Source organism: Botrytis cinerea, chromosome 1, assembly GCF_000143535.2.
Source record: "Botrytis cinerea B05.10 chromosome 1, complete sequence".
Taxonomy (NCBI): domain Eukaryota; kingdom Fungi; phylum Ascomycota; class Leotiomycetes; order Helotiales; family Sclerotiniaceae; genus Botrytis; species Botrytis cinerea.
This window is the reverse complement of record NC_037310.1, coordinates 2,119,375-2,131,333: the sequence shown is the minus strand read 5'-3', so window position 1 is coordinate 2,131,333 and position 11,959 is coordinate 2,119,375. Positions and strand designations below refer to the sequence as shown.

At 43.9% G+C, this 11,959-nt stretch overlaps 2 protein-coding genes across 2 annotated transcripts; both read left to right on the top strand.

Annotated features, from left to right (window-relative positions):
- The first annotated feature begins 265 nt into the window (after positions 1-265).
- BCIN_01g06040 (hypothetical protein) lies at positions 266-3,059 on the top strand. The gene is made up of 4 exons (XM_001561269.2): positions 266-856; positions 994-1,325; positions 1,393-1,850; positions 1,901-3,059. The coding sequence occupies exons 1-4, from the start codon at positions 769-771 to the stop codon at positions 2,658-2,660; spliced, it is 1,638 nt and encodes a 545-aa protein (XP_001561319.1). The 5' UTR covers positions 266-768; the 3' UTR covers positions 2,661-3,059.
- A 2,505-nt stretch (positions 3,060-5,564) lies between these two features.
- Positions 5,565-11,449, top strand: Bcsgs1. The gene is made up of 3 exons (XM_024690593.1): positions 5,565-6,113; positions 6,163-9,803; positions 9,853-11,449. Exons 1-3 carry the CDS (start codon positions 5,678-5,680, stop codon positions 10,951-10,953), a joined length of 5,178 nt encoding a protein of 1,725 aa, XP_024546362.1. The 5' UTR covers positions 5,565-5,677; the 3' UTR covers positions 10,954-11,449.
- Positions 11,450-11,959: the final 510 nt, after the last annotated feature.

Below are 11,959 nucleotides of genomic sequence, written 5' to 3'. Positions count from 1 at the left end.
ATATTGAATGTATGAATGGATGGACGGATGTTCAATCTTCGAGTAAAGTTGGTATAATTATCCGATCTCTTGGTACATATCCCTCCATATCCATAACATGGATGCATGGCTTGGTATTTGTGGCTTCTTGAAGATGCTTGTCCAACGCGTTCCTCATCCGTAAGTGTATGTACCATGAATGCATGTGTGGATATCACAGTTATAAGGTTTTATAGCTGCCACTTGCCATGCGGACTAGATTTCCCATGTCCCGTATTTTTAAAGCGGAAGAGCTCCACCATCTTAGTCGAAAAGTACTAAAGGAAAGAACAGTCCCGATTTCTAGCGATTTTCTCTGATTCCATTATTTGAGATTAATTTCTTTAATCTTTTGGATTTGGGATTGTTTGATTGTTTGGCAACTTTGTACAGTCCTTCTTATTCATTATTTACCTAGCTGGTATCAAGGACATTTTGATACTCAACTCCTCATCAATCAACCTCTCGATTCTCTCCGGATTAGGTAGTGAGACAACCTCAATAGTTGTAAACCCACCCAAACCACCAATTCCTTCTCAATTGCAACCAAGACAACTCCTTTATAATTCGAATATCAACCGTATTCTCCTAATTCTCCGAAATCAGAATATCTATCCTGGTCCAACCGAAAACGAACTTTACGTCATTCTGAAGGCATTCCCTGTCCAAGGCCTCGATACAAAGGAAGTCTCGAGGGAAGAAAAGGCAGACAGGAAGGGCAATTGAAGGATATTTCGAAATTGAGCAACGATGTCGAGTAACGAATACTACCCAAATTATGGCTATGTTGGAGCTCCTGCAAATTATAATGGCACCGGAGCCAATGGTGGCGATAGTGGTATGTTTCCATCTCTTCGAGTCTTCGAGTATCAAATTGTACCCCCACAATTTGCACATTCCGCATGCCTCTCTTATCTCAATTGTCAACTCCCTCACAATGCAAAAACATAAACTAACATTTGACTCCCAAATTAGCCGTCGTCAATTTAAATCAATGGTTCGACCCGGGTGATCAAGCCTTTATCATCGTAGCATCATGTATGGTTCTACTAATGCCTCCCGGGCTGGGCTTTCTATACTCCGGTCTCGCACGTCGAAAGTCTGCGCTCTCAATGATATGGGCCTGTATGGGTGCCTTTTCCATAATAGTCTTCCAATGGTATTTCTGGGGTTATTCTTTGGCTTTTAGTTCGACGGCTACGAATGGGTATATTGGTAACTTGAAACATTTCGGTTTGATGAATACCCTGGGCACGCCAAGTCCAGGAAGCCCTTTGATTCCTGAGTTGTTGTATAGTTTTTATCAGGTATGTGATTTTTTGGCCTAGGATTTGCAGGAGAGGGTGATGCGGATGACTAACGATTGAGATTTAGTTACAATTCTGCGCAACTACTGCCGCAATTGTCGTAGGAGCTGTCGCTGAACGAGGTCGTCTGGTTCCTATGATGGTGTTCATATTCTTCTGGGCTACTATTGTGTACTGTCCAGTCGCATGCTGGGTATGGAATGTCAATGGTTGGGGATTCAAATATGGCGTTCTCGATTATGCGGGTGGTGGACCAGTCGAAATCGTTTCGGGTATGTCCGCACTTGCATATTCGATGGTCTTGGGTAAGAGACAGGAAAAGATGATGTTGAACTTCAGACCACACAACGTGTCATTAATTACCTTGGGTACGATTTTACTGTGGTTTGGATGGTTAGGATTCAACGGAGGAAGTGCTTTTGGAGCCAATTTGAGAGCCGTCATGGCTTGTTGGAACTCGTGTTTGGCCGCTATGTTTGGAAGTATCACCTGGTGTTTGCTGGATTGGAGACTCGCGAGAAAGTGGTCAGTATTCTTTCATTCACTCTAAAAATCTTCATGCTGATAGTAAATAGGTCCATGGTAGGTTGGTGTTCAGGCTGTATCTCTGGTCTTGTAGCCGCCACACCCACATCCGGATTCATTCCCCCTTGGGCCTCCGTCATCCTCGGCATTGTCACCGGTATCGTCTGCAATTACAGCACCAAAATTAAGTTCTGGATCCGTATCGACGACTCTATGGATGTGTTAGCTGAGCACGGCATGGCTGGTGTCGTCGGACTAGTTTTCAACGCCTTTTTTGCTGCAGATTATATAATCGGTCTGGACGGCGTCAACACGGGAATCATTACCGGCGGCTGGCTCAACCACAACTATAAACAACTCTATATCCAAATTGCCTATATTGTCGCCTGTACCGCCTACTCCTTCATCGTTTCCGCTATTCTCGCTATCATCATAAACTACATCCCCGGTCTCCATCTCCGCGCCTCGGAAGAAGCTGAACTCCTCGGTATGGACGACGATCAACTCGGCGAATTCGCATACGATTACGTTGAGGTAAGACGTGACTACCTTGCCTGGACACCCGCAAAAGACGAACCAGAAAACGTGGAAAGTAATGTAAACCCCGAGGATCGTCACGGTATTCCAGAACACTCGGACATGATAACCGGACATTCGGATATGATTACGGGACATGCGCCAGGGAGCGGAAGAAACAGTGGGAGTGAAGCGGATACAAGGGCGGGAAACGCTCATACGATGATTATGGGCGATAGACATGGAATTGCGGCGACAGATAAAGAGAAGGCTGCTTTGGCGAGAGAAGCATGAAGTAAACGAATGGGGCTTTTGACACAAGAAATAATTTTGGGAGGGGGGTTTTTTTTGGAATCTTTTTGGATACGACACGATTGCTATATTGCGAGGAGTTGAGTGCGGGAAACTTGGTTATGAGATATCTATTTTCTTTTTTGTGTTTATGGTTTTGGGTTGATGAGTGGACCGGGGCAAGGAAAATATGTACTCGATATGGTTTGGTGGGTGGGATTATTTGATTCCAAAAATATTCGCGTGGACTGGGTTGAAAGAGAGACTTATTGTATATAGCATGGATGTAAGAGGGATGTAAGTAACTATTGATGAATGAGGAGATGAGATGAGATGAATATATTATCAGACTACACACTTGTTGGTGCATAAATCTTCGATGCTATAATGAATGTGAACTCAAGAACAGGATGATGTGCAATTCATATACATAGAGCTGTTCTAGAACCTGAAATACATGAACTGCTAGGCGTGCAAGGGGGTATGGAGATCTATTCAACGAGCTGCCGCTACCGTCCATCTATTCTACAATGTTGCTTGGGGATTAGTGTCGCTAGATCTCATACTACCCGTTGGAACTTGTCTTGCTTTTTGCACTTTAAAGAGGAAATCTTGGGGAGTTCGAAATCTGAAAATAGTAGCGACGTCAACAACTTAAGTGGTTGACGTCAGTTTTAACATCTTTCTCCATCATGACATCACAATCGCAATCATCACATCCATACCTGTCTGCATATGATGCAAGTGATCGCTCGCGTCGTACCCAGCAGGACAAAATCTCCGGTGGGAGTTTGGGGTGCATGTATGTATGTATGTGCATGGGACGGAGATTGATGTACGGAAGGAAGTTACCAAGGCAAGGGAGGACATGAACAGGGATATGGGATGTTGAGATAAGGATTTGGGAAATGGGAGCAAGAATGGGAAGGAGAGAGATAAGGGAAGCTGAGGGGTGGTGGTGATTCTGTGTGGTGCTGGTATGGAGTGTATGCATGCTTATCAGTGAGAGGGATGCAAGGCGGGCTAGGCCGGATGGATGGTGTGTGCACGGACTCGGGAATTTGTTGTTTGGGATTTGGGGATGGGGATTGGGAAAGTTGTTGATGGGCGCGATAAGGAGATCGTGGAGTGGTTAAGATGTGTAGCATGGATGGGAAGCGTGAAGAGGTGTTCGTTTGAGGCTGACACTATGTGGAAGATTGATGAATGAGTTTTGGTGCTTGGGGATATTGGCGAGGGGCTGCGAATGCCTGGGGAGAGCTTGGGGAATCTTGGCTTGATAAGAGGATTTTAGGAGTTTTTGAAGTGCGGCCGATTTGGATTGAAAGAGTTTATGACAATTCTTATGTTCACATGTGTGGCTGTATTATCGGTAGGTGATGGAGTATGGAAATAGGTTGAAGGTTGGCTGCAAGGTGATCTCGCTAAGCACACCAAAACAAATGCACACCACGAGCGAGTGTGGAATGATCACGAGACCGGTACATCCATGAAGATAAATTTTTAGATGTGTTCAAACTCTATCGGAGCTCATATCTTTCTTTCTCGGTAGTACTAAATAGGAGTAGCTCAAGTAAGGTTGATTTTGTTGTGTTTTTGGGCGAGATATCTGTTTGTGAAATATAAAACTCTCATGAAGATCCTAACGTAGAACAGGCATGTTGATGGTCTGGCATTTATGCTATTTCATAAACACTTATTATATTTCAGATCAATACGTTTGATGAGTTGATCAAATATTCAATACGTACATGTCAAAACTCATGGTTCATTTGACTTTGGTGAAAATGCAAAAAATGCGGCGCACATATCAATACTTGCGGACACCCGAAGAAGAATGTGGCACGAAAGTCAGCTATGTACATTCCAAGGGGACATAAACCCATAGTTCACAAAACATATTTATATAAATCCGCTGGGATAGTTTGCATTGCAGTACTCTTGCGTGCATGAGGAACTTCCTCGATGTATTTCGCAAACGAGCACTTAGATAGATAGTAGGTAGAAAAGAGACATTGATAACAGAACGGGTATTGAACGAAATCTCCAAGAATTCGGATATTGAAATCCTTGACACAGCAATAGTTTAATCTCCAAGCATGCTTCATCCAGTACGGGGTAATTATAGAGGCGAGGTCCTCTGCTTGTCGCATACATGCATCGTCTAATGCATAACTTACATCCAGTAATAAAAGCTCAGTGATTTGATCTCGAACTCGGAACGGATACCCTCTGCAGCTTCCCGGGAAGTTCCCCAGGTAGCCACTGCTATTAATGATGGGGCAGGTCGCTATACACACGGCGGCGATATCATAGGGAGGCTTAAGTGACTCCGATAGGATGGTTGATAATGGCTGAACTGAACTCACAATTTGCTATCATTGAATGTAGAATTTGATGTTGTATCATCTTAAGGAGTGACGGGTTGCTTATGAAATACACTGAGTGCAAAGATTGTTGGCGGAAGCTACCTTGTAGCATTGTATATCCAAATTTGAAACGTTTCCTTCGATCCTGTTAAGCATGATGAGTTGCGGAACTGCCAGACCGTGATATTCGTTTGCTCTTTTCCATATTAAGGAAGTACCCATAACCCATGAATCTGACATTGCGAGATCCCGACTGCTGGCAAAATCAAATTCATAGCAAACGGAATCTGATTCGCTGATAGGCTTCTATCGAGCGAATTTCCATACGACGTGTTACACCACTGCCGTAAAAAAGCAAAAAGGAATCTGCAACAGGCGCTGCCGGACACGACCCTCTAACCAAGAATTCGATAGATAGCACGAATGATAAGATTTTGAATTCCAGCCAAATTAAGCTATTTGCGGGGTGTCACATGATGACGCTAAATGACGCGACAATTCGCGTTTGTTATCGCGATGTCGCAAAACATCAACATATTGCCTGGCTACTGTTGTACTTCACAATTTTATACTCTTCGTCGACTTTCCAGAGCGGAACTGACATCAGATACCAATGGATTTACCAAAAATTCAGTACCATATTCACTCCTCATGACTCGACATAATCTCCAAAGTCATATTTCTTGGTTGATTCAAAACAAAGCTACTACCCCCGCTGGAGTTCAAATTGCTGCATTTGCAGATACGATTGAACCAGGATTTGCGAATTTAGAAATTTTCGAAGGGGAAGGTATCGCACACGAAATACGAAATACACCAATTGCTCCGATTCGAAATCGCCGAGTCGAAGAGATCTCCAATGTTGTGGCGAATCCACACCCACCTCGTCCCCGTATACTTACTCCGATAACACAATCTACACAAGCGCCTGGGGATGAATTGGCAGATCCGGAAATGGGAAAACTCACATCAGCGCGAAAGACTACTAGACCAAGTCTCATAAGTCAAAATCAACAACTTGGAACCCCTTCCTCCACAGCCAGTTCCTCCCTTACAAGAAGCTATAAGCTACAATGTAATGAAAGTGGTATGTAAATGAAGGCGATTCAGCTTGTTTCATAGACTTATTCTATTAGGCACTCCTTCCAGACCCATATCCACAAGAGATCCGAAAGGTTTAACTCCTCGCCCAACTCCTCGCCCAGCTCCGTTGCCGAAAAGCAGAGTCAATTTCGACAATGTGGAATCAATAGATCTTACCGGGGACGATCTGATTGGAGCTCCTACCCTAAATTCTTCTAGCACAGTGGAAGCCTTTGAGGACGCTTCTGTTACTTTGTGGGATGAGAGGTCAGCATCCAGAACGGAACCTTTGAAGAGGTCGAAGAAACGGAAGAGTGAGGAATTATCTATGTTACAGTCTCCTCGAAAGTCTAAGAAGGTACCCGTTCACACAACAGAACTGCAAGACGACCAACACGATTCGTTTATGGACATCGACGAACTGGAAATGCCAGGGCCATCATTTCGAGATATCCTTCTTGAATCTCAACGAACAGTTGTCCCACGTAAATCGGCAGAGGAATACCCTGACCTGAATTCATTGGAAGAGGTTGATGTAGTTGGAGAAATGATTTCTCAGGGTGAGCGTGCGAAATCTAAGATTCGAAGCCGACAAAACTCGGAGGATATTGTTATGGACAGAAGACCAACACGAGGAACGACCCCTGTTGCCACGATCAGTTCTCAGAAACGTATTACCCCTCTTAATGTGCGATATGTTTCACCGGTTCAAGTGCAAGCGTCTCCTTCTATCAAAAGTCGTGAACGGCGAGCAACAAGAACCCCTTCACCCCTCAAACACCGCAGGCTTAAGAAAGAAATTTTTGACTCCGACGACGACGATATTTTGTCAGAGGCAGAGGCAAGAGTAAGCTGCTCTCCTTGCCCAGTATCGATAAACAAGTCGAAAGGAATCTGTAGCATACCAGAAAACCATGCAATCCCCAAAATTCAAATGCACGAGAACAGTGAAGTAACCCCCGCCAAGAAGAGGTTCACTAGCCCACTACAGCCAATTTCACAAAATGCATCATTCCGCCAAGAGAACGAGCCATCTCCTTTCCAACGTGATTCTCCTACCAATTATATGGCTTCACAGACTTTGCCTCAACGAGGTTCGAGTCAGGCCTCAACAGCTTCTTTGGGCTTCGAAGAAAAAAGAATTGTGAGCTTGTATCTGAGGAACCCATCTGCACTTGCGCCTTTTCAGAAACACCTGGATAATCTTCTCTGTCAGAATTCTGAGGCACTTCAAGTCTATCTTGAGGATGGTGAGCATCCTCCGCCAGAGATAGTAGCCGAGCGAAAATCTATGCTGGACCAAAAAAAGGTCTTCGAAGTTCTTGCGGAGAATTTGCAGGGTCTCCAGGATCTCGCTTCAAGAACAACTGCTGCCCTACAAAGCTTATATCTCCAAGAAAAAGACAATGGGGAGTCTGAGGTACTGACTAGTGAGCTCTTGGAGAAAAAGAAAGAATGTTGGCGTTTATTAGATGCTTCTGGCGCGATAAACTACGGTTTCGGGGCTATTCCGTCCACAAAGACTCCGCTTTCCACCCATGCTTCAAGTGCGGGTGCAAGTGGCCAAGTCGTTCTACAAACCCAGATTCCGTCTCTTTCACATCAATCATCAGGCGTAACAAGACAAGAGTACCCACCATCTAACTATCAGAATCCCGGCAAGTCAAGAGGACAAGAGCCTCGCTATGCTCCGCTATCTCCTATGAGACATGCATCGCCCGCAAGATCGATGATTCCTGCCAGTAACTACTCAAGGCCTGATAATTTCGTGAAAAGGCCGGAATTTCACAGAGAACCTTCGCCGACAGACTACGATGATGACGAGGACCTTTTCAAACTGCTTGAAGACGAGGAGAATTTTATGAGAGGTACTAAAGTAGCGAATGAGGAGAATGTGGCGGAGGTAGAGGAAGATTATGGGTATTTTGATGATGATGACGATGAAGCTATTCTTGATTTGACACATCAAGTTGAGCAAGGCAACTCTTTCAAGCCATCTTCAACGAAATCATCCCTCAACGCATCTTTTCGAGACGCATCACGAGACCCATCCAGAAGTTCAAAGCGTGGTAGCCTGAAGTCAGACAAACCAAAAGATATGTATTCAGTTGTGGACTCTTCGCGGACAGATATGTATAGTCATGCATGGTCTAATGATGTTAAAAAGGCACTAAAAGATCGTTTTCGCTTAAAAGGGTTTCGACATAATCAACTGGAAGCAATCAATGCTACCTTAGCTGGGCGTGATGCATTTATATTGATGCCAACTGGTGGCGGAAAATCCCTGTGTTATCAATTACCTGCAATTGTACAGTCGGGCAAAACGAAGGGTGTTACAATTGTGGTTTCTCCTCTTTTGGCACTTATGCATGATCAGGTAGATCATCTCCATAAGCTTCGCATTCAGGCATATCTGTTTAACAGCGAATCAACTCAGGAGACAAGACAACAATTGTTCAATGGTTTAAACGAAAGGAAGCCAGAGCAATTTGTCGAATTGCTGTACGTCACCCCAGAGATGATCAACAAAAGCAATGCTATCCAATCAAAATTGGATGATCTCTATGCCAAGAAGCGGCTTGCTCGCATTGTTATAGACGAGGCTCATTGTGTGAGCCAATGGGGCCATGATTTCCGACCAGACTACAAAAACCTCCACGAGCTTCGCGGGAGATATCCCGGTGTGCCATTTATTGCTTTAACTGCCACTGCAACAGAAAGAGTAAAGAAAGATGTGATTCACAACCTTGGGATGCAAAATTGTGAGCAGTTAAAACAAAGTTTCAATCGACCTAATATATACTATGAGGTTCGACGTAAAACAGGCAAAGGATCAACGGCGGCAATGTTTAGCGAGATAACCAAAATGCTTTCTGTTGACTACAAAAATCAGAGCGGAATCATATACTGTCTCTCTCGTGACAATTGCGAAGAGGTGGCTAAAAAGCTACGGGAACAAGGGATCAGGGCACATCATTTCCATGCTCATATGACGCCCGAAGAAAAGAAAGATACCCAACACAAGTGGCAGATAGGAAGTATCCAAGTCGTGGTCGCAACGATTGCCTTTGGTATGGGTATTGACAAACAAAATGTGAGATTTGTCATCCACTATTGCCTTCCCAAAACTTTAGAAGGCTATTACCAGGAAACTGGTCGAGCTGGTCGAGATGGCAAACCGGCTGCGTGTTTCCTCTACTATGGCTTTCAAGATAGTCAAATATATAAAAAGATGATTGAGAAGGGAGAAGGTGGCCCAGATGTCAAAACGGAGCAACGTCAAATGTTGGAAGCTATGGTGCGATTTTGTGACAACCGCATCGATTGTCGCCGTGTACAGCTACTGCGATACTTCGGTGAGACTTTCAGGAGGGAAGATTGTGGTAATTGTGATACATGCAATTCCAATGACACTTACGAAGAACGCGATTTCAGTAGCGAGGCCCGAAAAGTCATCAGTCTCGTTGGTAAAGTTCAGGGCAATTTTGCTATTGGTCATTTCTCTGCTGTATTGGAAGGCAAGGCATTAGCAAAGATCAAATCTGAAAACCATCACGAGCTTGATGAGTTTGGTTCACTGAAAAACATGGGGAAGACGGAGATTGAACGACTCATTGAAAAACTCATCCAGTTTGGAGGTCTTCAGTTCCGCGCCATTAAGAACAGGGGTGGATTTCATAATGACTTTGTTTTTGTAAGAGAAATTCCCTTCTGCAATGTGCAAACACTAACCATTCCTCTAGCTTGGTCCAAAACATAGGCAATACATGTCTAAAAACTTGAGACTTCCCCTTCAAACTAGAATATCGACGTCGCCAGCCGCAGCTTCACGCAAGAGCACAAAAAGCAAAGCCAGAAAGCAAGCACCGCCACCGTCTACATTACTTACCTCACCAATAACTCAAAGTCAAAGCCGCCATAGTAGAAAGGGTAAAGAACGCCACATTGAAGATGAGGATATAAGTGATGACGATTTTCATCCAAGCACCTACCCACAGCACGACCCTCCTGCTTCCGACAGCGTTGAAAGCTCAGAGGAGGAGGATTATTTCGAGCCGACGAGCGGAAGCAGCAGAACAATGCGCGGCATTAGACAAACTAGTCGTATTGGGCCACCAATCACGGCCGATCAGGAAATGGAGAGGTTAGATCCAGTACATCAAGAAATTGTGATCGCTTTCGTTCAAGAGGCCAAGATGCTGGAAGAAACTCTCAGGAACAAGAATAATCACAGGAAGCCCTACTTCACAGAGGTCGAGTTCAGGCGGATGGCAATTCGCTGGACGACAGATACTACTCTGATGTCACAAATACCTGGAATTGACGAAAATAATGTAGCTTTGTATGGCAAGCGATTTTTAAAGTTGTTGGAGGAGAACAGACTGCATTATAACGAGATGATGGATCCAAATTTCAAGCCAGATAAGAACCATCTGATAGTAAACTTGGTGAGTGAAGATGACGAAAGTGGAATCGAAGATGAATACGGTAATCAACCGGAAGAGCCGTCCCCGTACTTTCAAGTCGATCCAGCAGTGCAAGCATTCAATGAGCGAATGGAGATGGCAGCCCAAGTTCCAAGGACCCAACCAGCACAAGCTGAATCATCTAAAAGATCATATCAAAAGGGATCTAATGGTAATAAGTCAAAACCTCGTTTTAACAGTAGGCGAAAGAGTGGCGGTTCGACGTCAAGTAGGGGAGGGTCGGGCAGTGGTGTTACGAAGAAGCGAGCACCTGCGAGCAACAGAAAACCCAGCACGGCGCCAAAGGGGTCAATAATGGCTCAATATGGTAGAAGTGGTGGTGGTGGTGGTAGTGGGATAAATCCCATGCCGACATGAAGCGGGGTATTGATTTCTTGAGAATTTGCCTTCATTTCTTTACTTTCAATTACAGCTTTACATGCAATGTGTATAGGGATAGGTTTGGAGTTCCAGGAGCTTGGGTACAAGTTGCTTTTCAGCATAGCGGTTAGAATTTTGGGAGATTTCTGGCTGGGCTTGGCTGGGTTTACGACATATCTTTCATGAGTTATAGATTGATGATGATTTGATAAATATTGTTACTGGTGGTGCTCAAAGACTCTTCTGGGGTGTTTCTAATAAATTTGGTTGGAAGGAGATGGGATTGGCATATCGTAGCATAGCATAGCTTGAGGGGTTATACAAATGCACAAATGTCAGAAATATGTTCAACTCACCAGAGATCTGGAAAGGGTCGAAATACTTGTGAATTTCCTAACCGTCTGTCTCATCCATCCTTAGAAATTCATATCTAGCGCACTTCACATCCGCTGAAGTCTCTATTACTTCTAATATCTCTTCCTTCGATTCTCCACCTCTAATTTATGGAAAATTTAGAATTATAGAATTGGCTATGTGAATACCATACCCTTGAGCCTCGTCCTCATCTCATCGTGTTAGGATAGATTAGCCTAGTCCAATACAGTATTCACCAAGTAGGAATGTTGGGAAACTTTTATATATACACACATATACATATATAAATAAGTGAACCAATATCATATGAATCTAATCTCTGGAGGAGGATTGGAAAGGGATGTTGGGATTCTGGGAGATATATCTGTTTATGAGAGTATGTATGATGAGATTAATTTGTATTTGTATTTATGTTTATGTTTATGTTAGGAGATGGATTTGGGATGGACTTGGACGTTTTCATGTTACGTAAATATTGTTTTATATCTTTGATTTATGATTAGCTTACAAGAGGGGCACAAGGAGTGATGGAATAGAGGAGTTCCACTGCACATATCTTTTTAGGGTTATGAGCTTGTGGATTTGGTGGAGGAGCACTACTTGTAGTATGTGTAATGAGATAGATTTA